We start from the raw sequence: 22,383 nt of genomic DNA, 5'->3' as shown, positions 1-22,383 counted from the left end.
TGGGCAAGATGAGAATACGGGATGAGTTACAGACTTTGCTCTAGCTTCCCTGTCCCAAAAGAAAGAGGAGACTTGGATTCCTCTCTGCACACCCTGCAAGGAGCCGTGGCCTCTTTTAAAAGCCAACCTAGCAGAGCATTGGTACCCACAACTGACGTGGCTGGGGGCCAAGAAGTAGCCTTTGGCAGGCGATGTTTTGCCTGGCTTGGTCTCCAAACAAGACCCTGAACTCGGGGCCTTAGGTTGAGTGTGCTGTCACACTCTGGTCCTAATTCACGGAGGTGGTGAAGCAGGTCCGTGCCGCAGTGTGGGCACCTCAGAAGGCTGCCAAATGGGACTTTTTTCCTCTGGGTGAGGAGGTGTGTCCTGGCAAGGTTAGCAAGTGTCATCCTTTCCTTTGCTGTGTGGCACCGGAGTATTCTGATGGCTTTGAGAGACGTGTCTGGAAAACGAGAGCCCCTCTTAGCACTGTCTCCATCTCACCAGGACTGGTGGACACCAGTCACCATTGCTCGTACTCTCTGAACTAGGGGTAGGGATGTGGAAAATGGGGCTCTTGGTTAACACCAAGCCTTCCTTCCACATTCAAAACCTAGAAGGCTGTTATTGCTTGAATAGGTGCAAAAAGAGCTGTGACCCAACTAGAAGTCTTGTCCTTGTTCAGCTGTGCTCCCTTGCAGACAAAGCTGTTTTGTATCAACACAGACCTTTAAATATAAGCTTCTGCCTACTCTGACAGTGATCTCTCATGACTCATCCAACGTGCTCAACTTGGTTCCTGAATCAAAACGTTTTCTTGGATCACACTATACACCGAAACCATAGATTCACAAGATGACCCGGATTCACAACCACAAAACCCCTAATCAAGATGAACACTAATGCGGCTTAGCAAATGGGGCAAAGGCAGTTGCTGAGCTGTTAAAGTGAAGAATGTTCAGGAGAACCTGAAGTGGTGAGCTCTCCTTTGCTAGATGCTTTCAGACAGAGGCTGGGTGGTTATCTGTCACAGATGGTCTAATGCAGTGCTTCTCAACCTTGGCCACTTGAAGATGTGTGGACTTCAACTCCCAGAATGCTGGCTGGGGAATTCTGGGAGTTGAAGTCCACGCATCTTCAAGTTGCCGTGGTTGAGAAACACTGGTCTAATGGATTCTGCACTAAGCAGGGGGCTGGACTACACCCTTCCAACTTTATGACCCTTTGATCCAGTGCTTTGGCAAAAAGAGCATATAAAAAGGTAACTTTCTCACAGCTACCTGGGCTATCCGTCTAGATCACCCTACATGGAGAAGACAAAAGACCGGACTTGGAACAATCAAAACATATGGTCTGCTCCTAAACTGTTAGTCATTCATGCGCCACTGGTTTGAAAGGGCCCAGTGCTCACAAAACTGAGTTGATGGACAACTTTTCTGCCTGATCAAGAAACTTGGGCCAGTTCTGATTCCTAACCGGAAGGAACAGATCAAAACATCTACAGCCTTTACAGACTAGAAGGAGCAGCCCAAGGAATCATGCAGGCACACTTACTTGGATTACTGAATCAACTATTTCTGGATTTACACAGTCACTGAACAATTGAAATCATGGGTTGCGTTCACAGAGCATGTGAAGCTGTGCCTACAACCCTTCAAAAACAAACAAACAACCCCCCTCAAACCAAAATTAAAATTTTCCAGTTCTCTGCGTTGTGCAACTTGCAGCTGCTAGGTTTGTAACTGACCTGGTTCAGCTGGTTGTGTGAACACAATCATTGAGTCAGCAGAGGATTCCCCCCCCCCCTCCACTTAAGAGCAGTTCTTGATAGGACAGGGAAGGATTCCAGCCAGCATTCTCCCTGCTGGGCAGTTCTTCTCCACCCAGGAGAAGTCTTTTGTGGAAAAGGCCGACATTTTCAGTCCCCCAAAAACTCATTGCAGTTGGATGAGATTTACTTTCTCAGCAAGAAGCAGATTTATGACCCTGACTGGAGGAGTGCCTTTCAATTGGTCACAGCTCCGAACTCCTCTTAAGGATGGATAGAAGAAGATGGAAAGAATGGATCTGGAGCAGATGGCCACCATCACTCCAGCTTCTTTTAGTGTGGCTGGGTCATGCCAATGAGACGGTACCTTTCTCTGCCCGTTACTTCTCATCTGGCCATCTGTAGCTGGGGGATATCAGAATGATGGTCAAAAGGGCCACCTTAACATTTTAAGAGGGCAAAGCAGGACATCCAAAGCACGATCTCACCCTAATTTAGCTCCAGCTGAAATTCAGTAAGAGATTTTGTGACCCAAATCCCAGAGAAGGAAATCACAGTTGTATTCCTTTTGTGGGAGTTGGAATAGGAGAATTATTTCATGTTTCATGTGGATAAGATCTGTTGGATTCCCATTCTGCCACCAAACTTTGTCTCCTGGCATGATTTTTCTGATCTTACCTCCTGAGATCGATGCTCCTAGAGCAGTGTTTCTCAACCTTGGCAACTTTAAGCTTATGGACTTCAACTCCCAGAATTCCCCAGCCACCATGCTGGCTGGGGAATTCTGGGAGTTGAAGTTCATACAGCCTAAAGCTGCCAAGGTTGAGAAGCACTGTCCTAGAGAGTAGAAAGTATGTGCAGTGCAAAACAGGGTAGCATTCTGATCCTGACTTCAGTCTGACCTGGATTCATAGTCCTCTGTCATCAGCTCCATTATTTAGGGGACTAATATCAAGAACCTTTGATCCATCATGCATCCATCCATTCATTCATTTGAAACCTTGCGTGGCCTTTGAGATGATTGCTAAGAGCAACCTTCCCAAACTCAGTGTCCTCAGATGTGTTGGATTACATCTCCCATAATCTCCAAGCTGGCGTGGCAATGCTGGCTGGGGATGTTGGAAGTCATAATCTGACCTGTCTGGAAGATGCTAAGTTGGAGAAGGCTGAACCAGAGCTTTCTACATTTGGCCATGTTGCTACAAGAGAGTAGAGCGTTTCCTTTCTACCCATTCTTATGTCTATTCTGGACACAACAGACCACCTTTTGTGGCCGAGAGCCTTCAAGGTGTATGCAGGCAACAACTCCAAGTAGTCCCCATCGATCTGGATACCCCAAGGTGGGGAAAGGCCGCAATGACCATTTGTTGAAGGAGCCTTAAGGAGCTATGAAGGTTTGTTTTGAAATGTATCCAAATTCAAGCTATTGCTACCTTCCTGTGCTTGTTTCATTTCTTATTATCTATGTTCTGGACAAGAACAATCTCACTTTGGGATGCCAGCTGGGGACAGAATGGGGAGGATCACCAATTGCAGCTTGTTTCAGTTCTTTTCTCCTTTAACCACCAACTTGCGTAGAACATGGCTGGCTTTCTAGTCCTTTTTCAATAGGGTCTCCAGACAGCTTCATCCATCCTCACGGTGGTTGTCATGGTTGTAGGTGAGTTACTATGGCTACCGTCTGCTTCCACGCCGTCGGCCTGACTGGTGAGGCTGGGGTTAATCAAGTTGTTTCCTGCCGTGGCGCTCGGGCAAGAGGGTAGCATCCGGGTTGGCGAGCGCTCTCCTGCCACCATGGAGAACTGGTACGACCCGGAGGATGCACCATAGTACAAGTGGTAGGGGGAGGCATTGGTCTGGAAGGGTCCACTCTGGTTTTGGGTGGAGCTGGGGTACGGTGGGGGAAGGTAGGTGTGGTGGAACCGGGTGGCGGTTGGCATGCTGGTCATACTCAGGCCACCGATCCCCGTGGCGGATGGCGTCGCTGTGTAAGGGAAGGCCGCAGACATGGCACCAGGATAATGCATTCTCGGGTCTGGAAACCTGCTCTCAGTGAGGCCTGGTAAAGCAGAGAAGGATCGATCAAACTGCCGTGGGTCGGGAAACGGGCTCAGTTCAGAGGTACCTAATTTTGGAAAGAGAGAAGGGGAGAGAGAACAGGGGAAGGTATTATTTTGGATATCTTTTACAGCAGTGTTTCTCAGCCTTAGCAGCTTTCAGACGGGTGGACTTCAACTCCCAGAATTCCCTAGCCAGCAAGGCTGGCTGGGGAATTCTGGGAGTTGAAGTCCACCCGTCTGAAAGCTGCCAAGGCTGAGAAACTCTGTTTTACAGCAAAAGGCATCAGTTTCAGAGGGCAGGAAATAACAGCACTAAGTCTTCAATGCAGTGCGGGGGGCCGGTTTAAATAACCAGTCGAGTTAAAAACCGAGTGTTTGCATTCATAACATAGCTTAGTTGGGCTTGGGTTTGATCTTAGCTTAGGTTTTTGTTCTAGGGGTTTTTTTGGGAGGGGGCCGGCTTAGTTTATGGGCCAGTGTAAAGCACAGCGCCAGTAAATGGGTGAATTCAGCGAGCAGGTGAAGCGTGTTGCATGAATGCAGCTTTTAAATGATTTGAGGTTTAATCACAAGGAGGATCTGTGTTTTTGGGGTCTTCTCCCTAAAACTCAACCAGCATTGTGTGAGTGGGCACAATCTTCACTGGGGTTTTCATTTCCTGAGGATTTTTTTTCTCCCGAAGCGAAAAACCTGGGATTAGTTTGTTTTATATCTTGCTGTCCGGGAGCAAAAGGCAAAACCCATGATATTAAAATGATCTCCTCTCATTTTTCCTAACAGCAACTCTGCGAGGTAGGTTAGGCTGAAAAAGGATCGAGAGGAACTGACTGGCTGCAATAGCTTAACTTCTCCCCCCAGCTTTCTACCAGCCCAGTTATAAACCAGAAACAAAACTGTTTAGCTGTTCTCCAGGGCTGTGTAGCAAACAGACAACGCAGCAGCGAGTCCTAAAGCTCGCCAGCCCATCTGCTTTGGCACACACCAAGGGAATGACATGGAGGAAGTCTGGAGTCCCCGCCAGGTCTGGGTGGTCTGTTTGTATTGAGAGAGGCTCGAGGAACCGAGCCGATAAACACACGGTTGAAAGCTTGCTTACTGTAGGTCATGTTATTCCTGGGGTGGATGTATTTATTATTTATTTATTTATTGCCTCTGAGAAACTGCAAAAGAAAAAATGAATGTGGAACGCGAACGATCACTTCTTCTGGACAATGGTGCTTCCTTGGCAAGAAAGGGAAACAGCTTGACTAATACGGCCATTTCCTCCCAAGCCTGCAGGAGAGTTCCAGAGGGGCTGGCATCAATCAATCAATCAATCAATCAATCAAATCTTTATTATGGTCAAAAACCAGCAGAGGTGCTGGCATCTGTAGGATGGGTGGGCCAAAATCAGAAAAATGGTGGATGGAGCATCATGTAATGCAAACCCCCGCAGTTTTAACACCCCCGTGGATGCCACTGTGTTCACCTACTTTAACTGAGCAGATGGTGAGATCAAGGCCTCCTGCTTAATTTCAGCTAAGGGTGGACACCAAAGGGTTTTTCAAACTTTGGAAACACATTTGTGGATGGGGATAATGGGTGGCTAGTTCCTTCAAATTTATCCAGACAAATTCTGAAAAATGTCTGAGAAAGCCCCATGGAAGCGCTTTTCCTTCCTAAGGGAATCTTTGGATTGAATGGAAGTGGGTAAACTGCATTTTTAAAATCACAGCTTACCCAGATGTTCAGTGGATTTGCCAACACGTTTGGCCATTTACTTATTTATTTGGAATCTCAATATATTCCAGAAATGACTCCTGGAAATTTACATAAATTATAAATACACACACACAAACAATAAAGCTATTAAAAAGAATATTTTAAATAGCCATCCAATGATGCCCTATTACATGGGCAATCACTGCAACCATACATTTCAATATTATTTTTACAGATTTCCTGAGACACATTAGGGTGTCTCCAGATGCCCCCTCAGCCAACTCATGGGGAGAGGGGAAACTTAACCAAGTCTTCCTGGGGTGATCATACTGGGTTGGTCAGATCTCCTTGAAGGAGACACCCCTGAAGACATCTGGGAACCAGTTATGTAGAGCTGGTCATGTTGAACTGGACCCAGAAATGTATTAGAATCCAATATAGCACCTGTAAAACTGGTGTTACATAGCTGTAACAGCTCTCACCTGTCTGTAGATGGGCCACCACATTCTGTACCAACTGGAGCTTCTAGATAGCCCCACTTGCAACCTCCCTGTAGATGTTAATGCTGCATTAGCAGCAATCTTGGAGAACCTCAAATATTGTTATAGAGAACCTCATGTTCCCAATGTTAGCTTTTGCATGTGCAGTTCAACATCAGTACAGATGATGTCACAGTCCCTGTTCATAGGCTTGTCACAAATGAGTATTGATCAGTGGCTACATTCCCTTGTGGAACTTCTCTCACTGAAGGTCTGAGGCACACCATGTATCCAAACACGTAACAGAGCTCTGTCAAGGGCTGACCTTAGAATCCTTTCCACCTAGGCCAGTGTTTCTCAACCTTAGCAACTTTAAGATGTGTGGACTTCAACTCCCAGAATTCCCCAGCCAGCTTCAACTCTGGGAGTTGAAGTCCACACATCTTAAAGTTGCTAAGGTTGAGCAACACTGGCCTAGGCTAAGAGTTGAATCACTCAAAGGAACTGTAAAATGCTGCTGAGGTTGGTTTCAGCTTTTCTTGATCTTGATTCTTCTCTAATTCTGTGATGTTCTCCACCATTGTCACTGCAGTTTTCCAAATCAGTCCAAGATCTGGGATGGTTTTACAAATCTTGTTGGGAGTTTTAACACCGTTCACCATTTTGGGTGATTTTGATTCAACCCCAGGAGCTGTAGCGTAGTGGCGGAGTATCTGTTTTGCACACAGACATTTTTTGGATTCAGTCTCCAGCCCTTCCAGGTAGACATTAAATTCAACAAACCAATTCTCTGACTCGATACAAGGAATTGTCCAATATTCCCATGTAAAAGAAATATCTTAAGTAAGCTAGGAAATAAATAAACTAGACCAAGGTAACTTTGTTTTTCTTGCCTGCCATTGGAGATGCTAGGAACTGAATCAAGGATTTTCTACACGTTCTACCATTCTACTGTATTCTCTTCCCAAACATAGACCCAGGCTTAAAGCTTAATCCGTCTTTTCCCTTTCTTCTTCCTCTTCCATGGTAGGAAGAAAATGAGATTTAACTAGTTATTTGGAGACATTTGGAAATCCAGCTATGGATCTGAAGAAAATTACCTCTTGTTTGGCCCTTGGGTGTTTCAAAACAATTTTTAAAGCAAAAATGAGAAGTTAGATCTCAAATGGATTCTTGGGAAAAAACTCTTAATGTGCCAACACGTTTCAACAATTATTTTCCTCAGAGGCAAAAAACATTGCTTCTTATCTCAAGAACACAGGGAAGAACTGCTGCATGGTTACAGCCTCCCATCCGACTGTATAATTTTCGTTTTCCATGTTCCCTGAAAACGTTCTTTTCCTACAGTACCCATTTCAGATCCAGTTCTGGCTCAACTGCCCACCTTTGCTTTCCTGCTGGTGACCACCTAGATTCCCTCGGCTCTGCCCTCTCACTCCAGCCCAGCGCCGCTGCCTGTGAGTCTGCGCTGATTCATTCATTCATGTTCTCGCTGGATCATGCCAGCACATTTGCTCCATCCCACCCTCCCCTCCCCTCCACCTAGGCGACGCTGGCTGTGAGAATTCCAGAAGATGAATATCTTGAAATAAACGGCAGGCAGGCGCCATGAGCTACTCAGCTGCTTGAATGGAGCAAAGGAAGGGCTGACGTTCCTTCATTATGTTTCACGCGGCCATAAATAATATTCCATACAGAGCGAATTCAAATAAAAAGCTCAGTGCTTAGGGCACATTTCCCCCCTTTTTTTCCCTCTCTAATGCACTCCCAAAAGTTTTTGGAGAGGCCAGATTTTATGCGTTGGAGCTTGCAAGGCTTGGCAGATGGCTGCCCATTGCGAATATAAAAGCAACAGTATAAATGCGTTAATTACTAGCAGCTTGCAAAGCGTCATGAAACAAAAAGGGGCAAGTTATGCAAAATGCTGGAAGTACACCTCTATGATTTTTTTTTTAAACAGAAAAAGGCAAATGGGGCTCCAAGCAGCTCTCTTTCCTAGAATTGCCAAAGAAAGTTCTTAATTCTTTTTTTCCCCCCTCAAGGTGAGGCATTCACAAATTAGAGCATAGCCATGTTTATTTTATTTCATTGTTTGTGAATATTTTCTAACACAGCCCCCTCTGTCTACCCCAAAACATGAGGAGAAAAAAGAACAGAAAAATACCCCAAACATTTGGGGGGGGGGAAACGCATTAAAATGATATTTTATCATGCAGGCTAAAATGTATTAGGAAAAGCCGATTATAAAAAGCCACAAGAATAAAATCAACCACTAAGAGCCTGATGAAATAATTCCCCCACTACAAGGGCCTGATGAATTCGTCCAGACTGTTTAAGGATACAGCTCTGCGGTAGATGAAAGAGAAAAGGGTGAAGAGGTTTGTGCAATCCTTTGGATTTGATTTCGAACGAAGCATGGGGGTGCAATTGCAGCTCTTGCCTGCAGTGCATTAAAGCAGCTGCATCTTGTTCTGAAATTGCACAGCTTCAGCAGGGAGAGTTCTGCTTCAGCTGCCATGCTTGGGGACAGACACATCTACTTTAAGACTCACAACTATGGTGGTATTTGTGATCTTGCACAATCGGAAGTGCCATTTCTGAATCTAATCCAGTGTTTCTCTCAACCTTGGTAACTTTAAGAGGTGTGGACTTCAACTCCCAGAATTCCCGAGCCAGCATGGAATTCTGGGAGTTGAAGTCCACACCTCTTAAAGTTGCCAAGGTTGAGAAACACTTTCTAATCAAAAGCACTGCTCAGCCCTAAAACAGAGTGCTCTGTTAGATCTTGCCCTTCAAACATCTTCATGCATTCATCAAGAGTGGATGTTCTGCCATTAATAGTCCCATAGTAGGAAGGATGGAGTATTCCAGGGTTGGGTCAGTGGTAGATGACCAAACACAGGAACTTATGCTAGTAATTCTCCTTATTGAGATTAATAGAAAAGACATTAAACACTCCCTGAGCCCAATGTCTGAGTTAGCACAGTCTTCATTTAGTGACTCCCTCATTTAGTGACCATTTGCAGTTATGACGGTAGTGATGAAAAAGCAACTTTGCAACCAATCCTTGCACTTACGACCTTTGCAGGTGTGTAAAGCAAAGGAAAGCTGAAATAAGATGATAAAATCATGTTTCACTTAATGACCACTTTTCTTAATGACCGAGTTGCTGGTCCCAATTGTTGTTGCTAAACAAGGATTACCTGCATGGCTGTTGCTGAGCTAGCTAAACAACAGATTGGGTTCATACAGCATATGTGGTGGGGTCAACAAAGTAAAGATGGTAGCTTCTATTGTGCAATTGCAGATGTCATGTTGATTATTTTGACAACTCCCTGCAGATGCTCCTGGGCTATGCGAGGTCCAGCAAGTGGTTTGAACCAGGCCATCACATTAAGCCATAATGTGGTTTACTTCTTTGGACCTATCATATGACAACTCAGGCATTGTGCTTTGGAAACCGGAGTTTGGGGTTAGTGCGTTGTGTAATCCATCAGATACAATTGTTTGTAAGACTGGTAGAACCGCATGGTTTTTCCCCCCTGGCTAAAATTAGGAAAATTAGAGCAGGCCATGCAACGTGATGCCTTCCAGACATTCTGGAACTCAACTCCTCATTGACCACAGGGATGGCGAGGGATGCTGGATCTGGAGTCCAAAATGCCTAGAAGTCAGCAGGTATTTTACCCCTAGCACAGACAGGAGACGGAAAGAGGGAGTGGGTGTTTATCTTGGCATGCCCACTGCGACCAGTGCCCTAGGAAGCCCGGCTAGCATGCTTCAGGCCTACTCTCTTTGTCCTGTTTATAAAAGCTCACATAAATCAGGACTCACAGGGGCTACTGTGGCAAAGAATGGTCAGAGTTATGTGCCACACTTTAAATGCTTATCCCCAACTTTTTAAAAAAAAATCCAAACAACAGGCTAAACACATCTATTTTACAGATTTGTTTTTTGCCGAAAGCAGCATGTCACGGGGCAAGTTTTCTATTGGCATTTGGAGGTGTGATCTTGGACAACTACAGGGCAGAAAATCCAGCTTTGCCCTGAGACAAACAGCAGAGAATGGTCTCTCTCCAAGAGGGCCCTAAATTTGGGTTTCTAAGAAAGAGAGTAGTACCCAGCTAGCCACTGTCGAAAAAAGAATCTGCACATGATGTGCCTTGGATCTAATTAAGCAAAGCCATTTATTTTTTTGGCCACGTCGATCCTGAAATCAGCTGGCCATAAATCCCCATTAGGATAACTGGCAGCGTTCTCAGCTTTTGTGCGCAAGGGCACTCGTTGAGTGATGTTAAGTTACTATTCTATATATCCAAATTAAGAGGAGACAGTATCCAGGTGCGCTGAACTTCATTTCCCATAATCCTGAGCCAACTTGGGTTCTTTTGTTAATCTGATTTTGTCCCCAGGGAATCAGCCAGTTTTCTTTGGGCTCGTGTGGCAATTTTGAACAACATAACGTCATTAAGAAAAGAGGAGGAAAGACATTAATGAAGAGGTAGGAGCCCAGAGGAAGGCAACTAGGCATTTCCCCCCGCCCCCCGCAGACTTGCAAACAGCCACTTGAGCTGAGCCTCTGTAGACGGTGCCAAAGGGGATCACTGAGTGTGCCAGCAGCAAACACCGCTGTCATTTCATACATTTCTGGTGGGCTGGATGATGTCAACGGAGAGACACTAATCATCGTCATAAAGGAGAAAATGCTTGTTGGCAAAGAGGATGCTGGATACCATGTTGCACCGTCTCATTCGTGTCCAGGAAAGCAAATGGACCATGAATTCATCCGAATACCTAGAGGGCTCTGTACTCCATCACAATTTTGCTTTGTTTTGCTTTTTAAGATGATTTCAAGGTAAAAATGAATGAATGAATGAATGAATGAATGAATGAATGAATGAATGAATGAATGAGAAGTACAGATGCTGCCAAAGGAGAGCTGGCTGGTAGCCTTGCCTTTCTTTCCAAGAATGCAACGGGGCCCAGCAGAGTCCATTGGCATTCTTCGAAAAAGCAGGGGCAGGGTGGGGGGTGTTGCAGCCCAACGGTTGGTTTGACATCAGGGGCTCTTGCCAACAAAAAAGGTAAGGGTCAACAGCATGTTTTGGTCAACAGGAATGGCAAATACTCCTCTCTCTAGTTTGCCTTTCTGTCTTATGACTCTCATTGATTGATGGATTTCGATCCTGCCTTTATTTTGCACAATTCAAGATGGCAGATATAATGCACCCTCCTCCCATATTCCCCACCACCACAACCCTGTGAGATGGGTAGGGGCTGATGGGAACTGACTGGCCCAAAGTCACCCAGTTGCCTTCTGTACCTAAGGGTGGACTAGAACTCACAGTCTCCTTTCTAGCCCAGCACCTTCCCCATTACACCACAGTGGCTCTCTTGGCCATCAGATTCCAAATGATGACCTACTCCTGTACAGTACTGTTTGGACCATCTTGGTGGCAAAACAGGAATAACACAAGCAGAAATACATCTTACAGGGGGTGGCCAGATAGCCTGCATGCCTTATTGCCTAGTGTGCTCTCTGGATGCCAAGAGAACAACTCCATTCCCTGTTCCCTCTCCTTATTGACTTTGAAATCAGGTCGTCCATCAAATACTGGAGGCCTTCTCATAAAGCAGGGGTTCTCTGCCCTTCAAACCTGTGAGTCCCTTTGGAAAGTTGAGAACATGTTATGGCAGGGTTCCTCAACCTTGGCAACTTTAAGACGGGTGGACTTCAACTCCCAGAATTCCCCAGCCAGCCTTGCTGGCTGGGGAATTCTAGGAGTTGAAGTCCACCCGTCTTAAAGTTGCCAAGGTTGAGGAACCCTGCGTTATGGGCATGGCCCCAAATGGCTGCCAGATGAAGCTGGCCAATTCCCCAAATAAAAATATAAAATCAAGCTTGATTTTTGCTGATTTCATGAACATGTTTACGTCGTTTTTTTGGTTTACCACTGTCCTTTTTCACAGCCCTGCTATTTTCCAGAATCTCTCATCCAAGTCATAACCAGGCCAGACTCTGTCTAGCTTCCAAACCCAGACAGGTCAGCCCAGTCACAACGCAGTGTTTTATAAAAATGATGTCTGTCCCCTCCTGTAATGCTTCCTGCCTGCAGGATGCTCTTTTCTATCCCGGCTTACTTGTGCCATTTTTACGGGCAACAGGTGGGCAGACTTCCAAGCAGAGCAGTGGACTAGCACCAGCTCTACGTTTTATTTTGCATGGGGGATCACTTGGGCCTGGCAGACATTTTTGGACATCAACCTTGCACTTTGATTTGCACCTCACCAGATTGTGATATTTCTTTAAGGTTAAGTGGATGTTGTTTAAAAAATGGAAAAGGTCAGGTGAGGCAGAGAGCCAGGAAGATGTCAGATAGGTGCTTCCAGGAGCCATATAGGGACAGAGCCCCACCAGCCGATAATCCTTCAACAAGACGACGATATTTTACCATGCGCTGTGCATGCCCAAAACTGACAGATGTTGCAGGGTTGAGTGAGGAGATGGCAAGACTGCATGTTCTCTCAGAAAAAGCAACACATAAACCCTATTCTGCCATTCAAAAATCCTAACTATGAAAAGAAGATGGAAACATATTTCTCATCTTTTGTATCTTTAACTCCCCCATCTCAAAGACAACGGACGACCTTGAAGCCAAACTGATGCAGGTGAAGGGAATTATATTTGAAGATCAAATTGGCTTTGGAGTATGAACTTCAGTGATCCATACAAAAGATCTTTCTGGGGACGTTACCCAATGGGGCGTCCGATCCGTGGAGGAAGTGAATCGAGACCCCGGCTGATCAGTTGACGGCACGGCTGGAGGCTTTCCTTCCAGCTTGGCTCTGGCTCTCAAGCCTCCTTTGGCTTCTGTGTGGATCTGAAATCATGTCTGGATAATGCCCAAGGTTGTGCAAAATCTTGCACAAATGGAAAAACCTGCTTGGCATTGTCCTATCTGCCAACGTTTCAGAATTAGAAATAAGGGTCATGATGATTTTAATGTGCCTTGCCCAGCACAACATGCAAATGTTTCTGTTCCTCTTTCCCCTGCTCCTTGGCCTGTAGACCCTCATATAGATATGGATATGGATATGGATATGGATATGGAGATAGATAGATAGATAGATAGATAGATAGATAGATAGATAGATAGATAGATAGATAGATAAAGGGTTGGTTCTGATTCCATATTGATGGCCACCACCCTGATTTTGTTGACATTCCTGCCCTCCTTCTCCCTATAGATAACCCTGTCCTAAAGGGACAGTCTTCACATAAGTCCCACCAAAGAAGACATCTAAATATGGTTTGTTTATATTTATTTCATTATGTTCATACTAGGGATAGAGAACCCTTTCTAGCCCCATTCTAGGAAAGGCTGCAATTCAAGTTCCAATAAGGTCAAGATTAAAGTGGAGGGAGTTAAAAGAAAAAAAAAATCCCAATGAAGCAAGGGCTGCCCTTCCATCTATCCTTCTCTGGGTGCTTATTCAAAAGCAAGCAAGGCCAATGGGACACAGTGCTTCAAGGATGCTTGCCGGAAAAAAGCAGGGACATGAATGAAAAAAACCCTCATCTTCCCAATGCAAGCCGGCTCAGAAACGAGTCACTAGATTCAGTGCAGCATATTTCAAGCTAGGCATGTACTGGTTTTCCGTTTCTCTGCAGGGAATTACAGTATAACCTCAGATACAAATAATGCATCAGCAGGTTTTTCAACCCTCCTTTTTTTCCTGCCCAAGACGAAATCCATCTACGGGAGGCCTTTTTCTGCCTACAGAACATTTGGATAAATTACCATTTGCGCAGCAGAATCCTATCAAGTGTCTATTGAGATGTGAGTTCAACTGAATGCCGTGAAGCTGATTCCTAGGTAAGAGATGAGTAAAGTTCCCACCTTGTTAAGCAGAAATGAAACAGCAAAGCAGGATCCTGACTGCGTTCCTGACTGTGTCTGTGATTTCTTAAGAAAGACCAAAAAAAATCCCCCATCTCCTCATCATCTGACCATGGGCTAATAATATATAAACAAGATATTATCAGGAAGAAAACATAATTCGTTCCTCATGTTGCCTGCATCGGAACTTAAAAAAAGATGGCTCAGCTCATTCATAGACCTTTTGCCCATTGCTCAAGGGAGTAAAAAGGCCCTAAATCCTGGATGCAAAGAGAACAGACAACCCTCTCTGGCAGGAGGCAGACAATTGGCCAAGATTCTTGATTTACCCTAGCAGGTTGCCTTCAACCTTGATTGACTGCAAAACAATAATGCTTCCAGCCACCCCAGGAAGATAACGATTCCATGGATGCAAAATAAAATGGGCACCCAATGAGCAAACCCAAGAAAAAGCCCATAGAGGAGAAACAAGCAAACAGCAAACAAACAAGCAAGATCTAAGAAGAACAGCTTGAAGCTGTTCCATATAGGTTTACAGAATCCAGATGTTTGGGACCAGTGATTTCACCAGGTTTTGCTGGAAAAAAGTGGCAATCCTGGGAAATTCATGAACATTGGTGGACATACTGTGGTCATTTCCATTCTGGTGACTTAAGAGCATCTTCTAGAGCATCTTCTAGAGCAGTGTTTCTCAACCTTAGCCATTTTAAGATGTGTGGACTTCAACTCCCAGAATTCCCCCGCCAGCATGTTGGCTGGGGAATTCTGGGAGTTGAAGTCCACACATCTTAAAATGGCTAAGGTTAAGCAATACTGTTTAGAGTTATCTAACTGTCGTTGTGCTGGAATAACAGTAATGAGGACAGGTTTTATATCACTTCAGCAAAGCCACTAATCTGGAAATATGCATTTCAGGTGAGTTGTTCTCTCTATGCACTGTAATTATGACAGGATAGCCCTTTACATAGTGAAATGGGCTTCTGATTAGCAGTGGTTTATTATAGTATGGAAAGTCATAAAAAGAGCCTGCTGGCCTAGCCTTAATGCTTCCATCAGGAATGCACAACTATTTCAGGGATGAAGTTATTCCAGCCTTTGAAAGGAAGACTAGGAGTGACACTGCCAAAAGTCGGCAAAGCTGGAAGACAGAAAAGGGCAGGACTACAAAAAGCTGGGTTTTCTTTTCCTTTGACTATAACTTACTTTAAATTCAGTTAATTTAAAGGCTTACTCTGCATTTAATAGCGTTCCTCTATTGTTACATCAAAAGGGAGAGTTGGACAGAAACTTTTCCAGCACCTGATAGGCTGGACCCCAAACTTGGGGTAGAGCTACATGCACCAAGTTCATATGAGTTGAGTCTCATCTGTTTCAAGCCATTGATTCAGTGTGGAACCCTGATCAGACTGAACGATTGGACTGATTTGATTTCCCAAAGCAATTTTCAAATCAATTTCCTGCATGGGCAAAACCCTTCCGAAGGTTGACTGACTTAGACACATCTGATGGTGTAATTTGCTTTGAATTGTCCGTCCAGATTGAAAACTTATTTGATCCAGAGATTCGAATGAATTGCTTTAAAATGCACATCTCCAAATCAAATCTTTTCATAGCTGTCCTGTACAGTTCGTTGTTCTTTGTCTCTCTGTGGCCAAGCAGATGCCTCTGAGAAGCCCAACACAAGGTGTGAAAGCACCAACCCATTTCAGTGATTACATCCAGTTTTACATGTGCCTTTTCAGATGGTGCCTTAAACCTGTTGCCTGATGACACTTTTTCACCCTTCATGGTGGGCTTCACCCAAAGTGCAAAACCTCTTTGCAGCTACTACTTTTCTGGTCTTTCCCTCCATCTTCCACTGGAGATGACCATATCTCTTCTGCCCTGTCCCATCCTCCCTACACACATCTAAACCATGAGCAGAATCCACCAGTTAAATAATAAAAGTTTTTTTTTTTAAAGCCACAGACTTTTATAGCTTCCTTCTGAAAAATTTACTATGGCCCGATTTACATTTCTGGATTTTGCGCATTCCTGTATTTCTTTCTTGGCAATTTGGCTTGTCTTGCTGCCAATCAAAATATTTGAAGGAAATGTTTATTTTCTTCTGGAAATGACACCAGCTGCTGCCTTAACTGAATAAGCTCATTGAGAAGAAAGAATTTAACCATTGTGAGAGCAAGTATGGCACCCGCACGCCCTACATTTTTGACCCAATCTATCAACGGAAATGGCAGCACTTGGGATCAGGGAGCTGGGAAGCAAGGAATGCATGTTCAACCAGAGGTCACTGCCCTGGCTAGTGTAATGCCAGTGCTCTTGGGGCTACCCGTTCTCTCAACAGCACCAAGTAGGAATTCCGCATGGCACTGCTTTTCAAACTGCTTAGTCCTTTCTAAATAAAAGGCTGCCATTATTTTATTTCATCAGGACATAAGCAGCGGATCCTGGCCCATCGGATCTAGTTCAGCAGTCTGTTCTCACAGCGGCCAACCGACTGCTCCAAGAAGCCCACTAGTCTCCCAGCTGTGGCCTTCAGAGGAAGCCCCACTGCCACCAGCGCTAATAGCCTTTTTCCTTTGGAGAAAATCTAGATCTTGTGTTGACCGAGTTTTGGGCTGGGGAGGGTGTCTAGAAATTGGCACCAGAGTTTGGGGTGACTACTGGAGGAGACGGGGAGGGCTTTCTCATTCATAAGTTGGCTGTCATGGTGGATGCAACCAGTTTCAAGACCCTCATGTATCGAAAGATAAACAGGTGAGGTTACTCCCCACCAACCCTGGAGATGCGCTACCAATCCATGAGAGCCCATGATGGTGCATCCAAAATAATGATGGGAATTGTTAAATTGTGTATGTTATCGCTGCAATTTCCATGATTTATTAACGTACCCTAGGACCTTGAACACGTTTTAATATTGTAGTTTACTGTATCCAAATATATGCATTTGGGCAGTGCGTAATGGGCCACCTGCAAATATCACAGCGGAGGGGCTATCTGAGCCAGGGACCTCCATGTTTTGCAGCTCTAGATCAACAGCCAAGAGGTACAACTGTGCTGCACACACAAGCATTCAGAAGCAACTGCTCTGGAATCAAGGAACAAAGACATTATTTTAGCAACCCCTCTTAGTTCCCAGGAGGAAACTACCTGCAGTCTTTCTAAGCTCCCATCATTTCTTCCTCAGATGGAAATATTTGTGCAAGCCCCCACATATTCATCGATGAGACAATGAGGCAGATCAGAGCCAGCCATTCATACATTCCTAAGATAGCTGTCTGCTTTTCTGGACTAAGTTACACTGACTGACAGGATAAACAGGAGAGAGATTTAACACCCGTGCATAAATGTTTATGCTGACTTCCCCCTCTTCTCCTTCTGGCTCTTCACTCCTGAAGCTCTCCTGCTCTCTGTTTTCTATAATCTTCTTCCAGGGTAAATATCAAACACCCTCCCAGATGCAATCTTCAACTAATTAAGCACAATCAGTTCAAAAGATGTCACCTGATTCATCAGCTTGTTTTGTAAATAAAGATTGATTTTAATCCCAGCACTGATAAAAATTACAGATGACACTTTACACGGGATAAGATTCTTTTCTCTTTCTCATATTGAAAGCAGCAACTCTTTCAAGATCTTTCCTTTTTCTGCTTCTTTTAATTTTTGTTTTGTATCTATTATATTGTGCGCCTGTGGGCAGGGATTAGCTTAATCTTTTAATATCCATACAGCGCTCAGAACATTGTAGGGACTTTATAAATAACAATAATAGCAACAACAACGCATCTGAAAATACTCTAACTTTTAGTTAATATACCGAAATTGCATTTGATTGCCTTTGACTCATAAGCTGCCCATTTGAAATAATTAAAATAATGCCTGCTTACTTCAGAACTCCTATCCCCACCCCTACCTCAGGTAAATGCATACAGTCATCAAGAACGGTTGTGATCAGGATGGCCATGGAGATATCACTCAAAAAAGAGGGGGAAGGAGAAAAAAAGAGAGGAGGAGGACACAGATTTGCACAAACTGGGCATACACTAATTTATCCACAGGGACCAATCTTTGTAAAGAAGTAATAGTATTTAAAGTAGAAAGAAAAATGACCTAGGTGATTTGAGCACCTGAAATCCAGTGACCTGTACACCTGTGATCAGGTGACCTACATGTACCTGCCTGCTCAATCTGTTGGCCAGATGTGAACTCTAGGCTCCCATCTGGTGTCCTGGGCATCAAAGGCCCTGTTTTGATTTTCTGAGCAGTCATGCCCCCATGACAGCATTTTGCAAACGAACAAACCCCAACAGCCACAGCACTCAGAACATGCATTCAAAATTCCAGATGTGCTTGCTGGTCTGCAAGCTGGAGATGGACACCTGAAAGGCCAACATATCTTCCGGGTTTATGCTTGGAGTGGGATTGTACTAGGCCACCCTTTCAAACGGAAGATGCTTTCGAGGAGAGAATGTTATGAAAAGAGGGATGCGCAGCTGCTAAGGAGCCGCTCACAAGAGACCAACACTACATTTTGAAATCTGCTTTACCAGCAACGGCTCCCCAGCTGGGGCACCGTGGAACTTCGGTGTCACGGCTGGAGGGAAGAAGGAAATGGAAGTAGAGAATCAGCACTCTTACAACAACTTGCAAATTCTTCAGCAGCCCAGTGGAGATTTCCAGTGAATACCACAGCAGTTAAAGCCATCAGTCTGTCACTTCAGCTCCCAGGGTTTGATTGCAATCCCAACTCCGTTAGCGGAAGGCAAAGGAAGGAAACCCATTGAACCGAAATATGGTGTTAAAGCTAGTTCTGACTTTCTGTTTATTTTTGTGTGTGCTTCCTGTGCTAAGGAATACCTTTAGTAAGCACAATTCTCCAAGTGTCATGCCTGATGTAGTTAAACAGCACAACCAGTGTTGAAGTGGGAGGTATCAGCCGGTTTGATTACAAGATTGACTTCAAGATTTGCAGAATGGCTTTAGTGGGAGAAAGAATGTAAGATAGGGAGAATCAAAAATAGCTCGATGAGGCCTCAGGCTATTCATTGGCCGTAGAATGCCATTTGATTTTGGGGAGGGAAAAAACCTGAACATTGAGGGAAAGTTGGAAAATGGAATTGAATGTTTAGTCCAACCAGCGGAAGAGCAGAGAAGAGTGGTCAAGGTGCTGGGTTAGCACTGCAAAGGCTGACGTTCAAATCTATCCTCAGCAGAGGCTCACCATGAGTGAGTCAGCTCAGCCAAACTCACGAAGTTGTGTTGTAGGGAAAAAACAAATTAGAAGGGGAAGTGCTAGGAATGCCATTTAAACTCTTAGAAGAGAAGTAGAATATAAATCTATCAAGCGAAACAAAACAGCTGGACTCTTGTTGTCCTCAATGTCTCTTAAACTAAATAGTCTGTTCCTGCCTTTTAGTTTCTCACAATACAGGTAGTCCTTGCTTAACTACCCTAATTGGGACCAGCAATTCCATTGCTAAACAAAGTGGTCATTAAGCAAAACATCACATGACTGCCCCACGTAGTGACGGCAGTGCCAGCAGTCCTGGCAGTCCTGGTTGCAATCGTTAAGCAAGTCACCCACGGTTGTTAAGTGAGACATCATGTGACTGCAACTTGTGACCTCCTGCTGACTTCCCCATTGACTTTGGTTGTTGGAAGCCGGCTGGGAAGGTCATAATTGATGATCACGTGATTGTGGGATGCTGTGACTGTCATAAATACATGACGGTTGCCAAGCACCCGAATCACGATCATGTGACCATGGGGATGTTGTGATGGTCATAACAGTTCAGCACCATTGTAATTGTGATCAGTTGCCAAACAAATGGTCATTAATCGAGGACTCCCTGTATTCCTTTCCCAGTGATAGAAGTCTCTGTTTTAATACCACCATCTTCTCAGGAGCTTTGAGAATTGATTTTAATTTTCTCTCAGTTACACTTCTGAACTGACTTTGGAAGAGGCGGACGATGCTACTACTGCTGCTTTCTATTCCACATCCTAGTAACATCATCCAGTAGCGTTTTCCAATCTGAAGGAACTCACATCACCTCTTGATGATGTGAGTTGAAATAGAAATATGGGAAGCCAGGGAAAGGGAAATATGGGAAGCCAGGGAAATATGGGAAGCCAGGGAAATATGATGTGAGTTGAAATAGAAATATGGGAAGCCAGGGAGGCTGCAGATGACTCACGAGATGAGTATGCAACGCATGAGAAGATCTTCATATGCATCCCTTGGCCATCTTAGCATTAAATAAGGGCAAGAACACCACATTCTATCCTTGAGAAATTCACTGAAATTTTCTTCTCCTTTGGAAGAAAATTGAATGAAAATTCTTGTGCATCACGTGGAATGAGAACTGGGAGAAATGAAGGCAGAAGAGTTTTTCTCTACTGCTGTGTTTTAAACTAGGCCCCAGTTTTATCTGTTTAGTCAACAACAGGCTTTATGTTATTACTTAAATAGCTGAGACTGCTTTCTTCTCTGGCCCTGTCAACTGTTCTCTCTGTTCTGCATCTGAAGTGGCCTGTAAATATGTCCTCTTCCCATAGCCACATACCATCTTTCCCTTCTCTTTCTCTTTCCTTCTGCTTTGGCGCTTGGGACAAAGCAAGGCTTCTTTCAAAGGAGCAAACTGGACATTGCCATCAACAGTTGCTGATCCTTTATTCCAGTGCCTCCAATCTTGGCTGCTCCAGGATATAACAGGATAAATTAATTGATACTGAACCATTTTAACCCAAGTGGCCTCATTCCCCCCCCCCCAAAAAAGCATTGGATCTTTTTTTAAAAAACTGAGTAATTGAAAGACTATTACAGTCATACAACAACCAAGTCTTCCAGTAATGGAAATAACCAGTGTCAAGACCCGTATAAACCAGATTGCCTTTACCAACTAGAGGTGAATGGATCAACTAGTGTCCAACTGGAAGTCCATTCTGTCCTGTTCCCCATTCCTCTTGATTTTTTTTTTTAAATCCATGTTTAAATTACCTGATCCTTCTCCACTGATTTTGGTTAATGTTTTTGGAGTCAAGAGCTCTGCTGCAAAATTTGGAGAATGATAGAATGGGAAGATAATTGGGTTCTGGCCCGCCATTGAGTCTGGGAACGGTGAATTCGATGAGTTTCCCTAAAAATAATGGCTGATTGAATTTCTTTGCTATCCTGGTCACCAACTTTGGAACATTAACAGGGATGTGCCAGAAGCTGAGGGCCACAACTCCCAAGCGAGAGGGTCTTATTTCTTATTTCAGAGAGCAATAAGACCACTTTCAAAATGTTGTGTCCTGTAATGGAGATGGCTAATGGACAAGAAGTGAACAAGGAGAGGAAAGATGAAGGCAAGGAGAGCATCTTGGCTCCATTCATTCCCTGGAAGAGAAAATGTGACCCTCAGAGAAAGCCACTTTCCCTTCATCAATACTCAGCTTCCCTTGGAAAACTCTTCTGTAGCTGCCCAAGCAAGCAGATGCTTTTTGTCATTTTAAGCACGGGGAAAACCTTTCAGAGGTTGGAGAGGGATTTTTTTCAAAGGGCAGTGACTTAGGCAGAAAGGAATGTAGGATGACCACCTACATGCTGCCAGACAGAGGGGAAATGCAACATCGCAAAAGAAGAGATGAAAAGTGCGCGTTTGCATTGGCCATTCTGCGCTCCAAAGGTAATGACGGGGAAGTGCTACAATCGTTTAAATAGAAATGCAACCCATCTCTCGCTAATTGGGAAGTCAGTGATAATTTAATACCCGTGCCATTCACTACTCTGTCCCAGTGCTAAGAGTTTAAGGGCGATTGCAGGAATCCTAGGGTCCCTTATGACTGGCTTTCTCTTTAAACTGAACTTAGATTGGATAACGTAATCACTGCAAGTTACGTCCAGGTAGAGGACTGAACTCTGTAAATACAGTCACATAATGGCCTTTAATTAGTGTGCATGGGAGGGGAGGAATCATCTCCACTCTTAATCTCTACATCAATATTTCTCAACCTTGGCAACTTGAAGATGTGTGGACTTCAGCATGGCTGGCTGGGGAATTCTGGGAGTTGAAGTCCACACATCTTCAAGCTGCCAAGGTTGAGAAACACAGTTGTACATATTGCAACAGGTCTTATTCTGCACAAAACCTACACATTTCCATTTCCCATTTAAACAAGTACTGTACTCTAAGAAGAAAAGCATCAATGTACAATGTAGATGTTTTGCTAATGGTCAAAAGAGGCTTTGATTATTGAATAGGTTGGTATGGGCATTTGCAGGAAGGGAAAATATGCCGTGTGCATGACTATAAGATTTCCCATTGCAAGAACAAAATCGTGGTGCTTGTGTGATTGTCATTGCATATGTATCACCATTTTGGCTGCATCAGTGCAGCTGGATCCAGATGCTACTTTGCGCAATGCTTCAGGAACATTTCAGAAGTAGTGCTTTGGAACATATAAGACACAAAAGAAGCACTCATTTTTAGACTTCTTTTTTCCTAGGCTTA

At 44.3% G+C, this 22,383-nt stretch overlaps 1 protein-coding gene across 1 annotated transcript in view; it reads right to left on the bottom strand.

The window, feature by feature from the left end:
- Positions 1 to 2,539: 2,539 nt before the first annotated feature.
- RUNX3 (RUNX family transcription factor 3) overlaps positions 2,540 to 22,383 on the bottom strand; it is a 132,275-nt gene continuing 112,431 nt past the window's right edge. Inside the window, exon 6 of the mRNA XM_088140946.1 lies at positions 2,540 to 3,872. Coding sequence (XP_087997072.1) covers positions 3,352 to 3,872 — 521 coding nt within the window. The 3' untranslated portion in view covers positions 2,540 to 3,351. The remainder of the gene's footprint in view (positions 3,873 to 22,383) is intronic.

Source organism: Python bivittatus, unplaced genomic scaffold, assembly GCF_059951505.1.
Source record: "Python bivittatus isolate LINGU-HERP-01145 unplaced genomic scaffold, Pbiv_v1 ctg000250_np1212, whole genome shotgun sequence".
Lineage (NCBI taxonomy): Eukaryota > Metazoa > Chordata > Lepidosauria > Squamata > Pythonidae > Python > Python bivittatus.
This window is presented reverse-complemented; position numbering and strand designations above follow the sequence as displayed.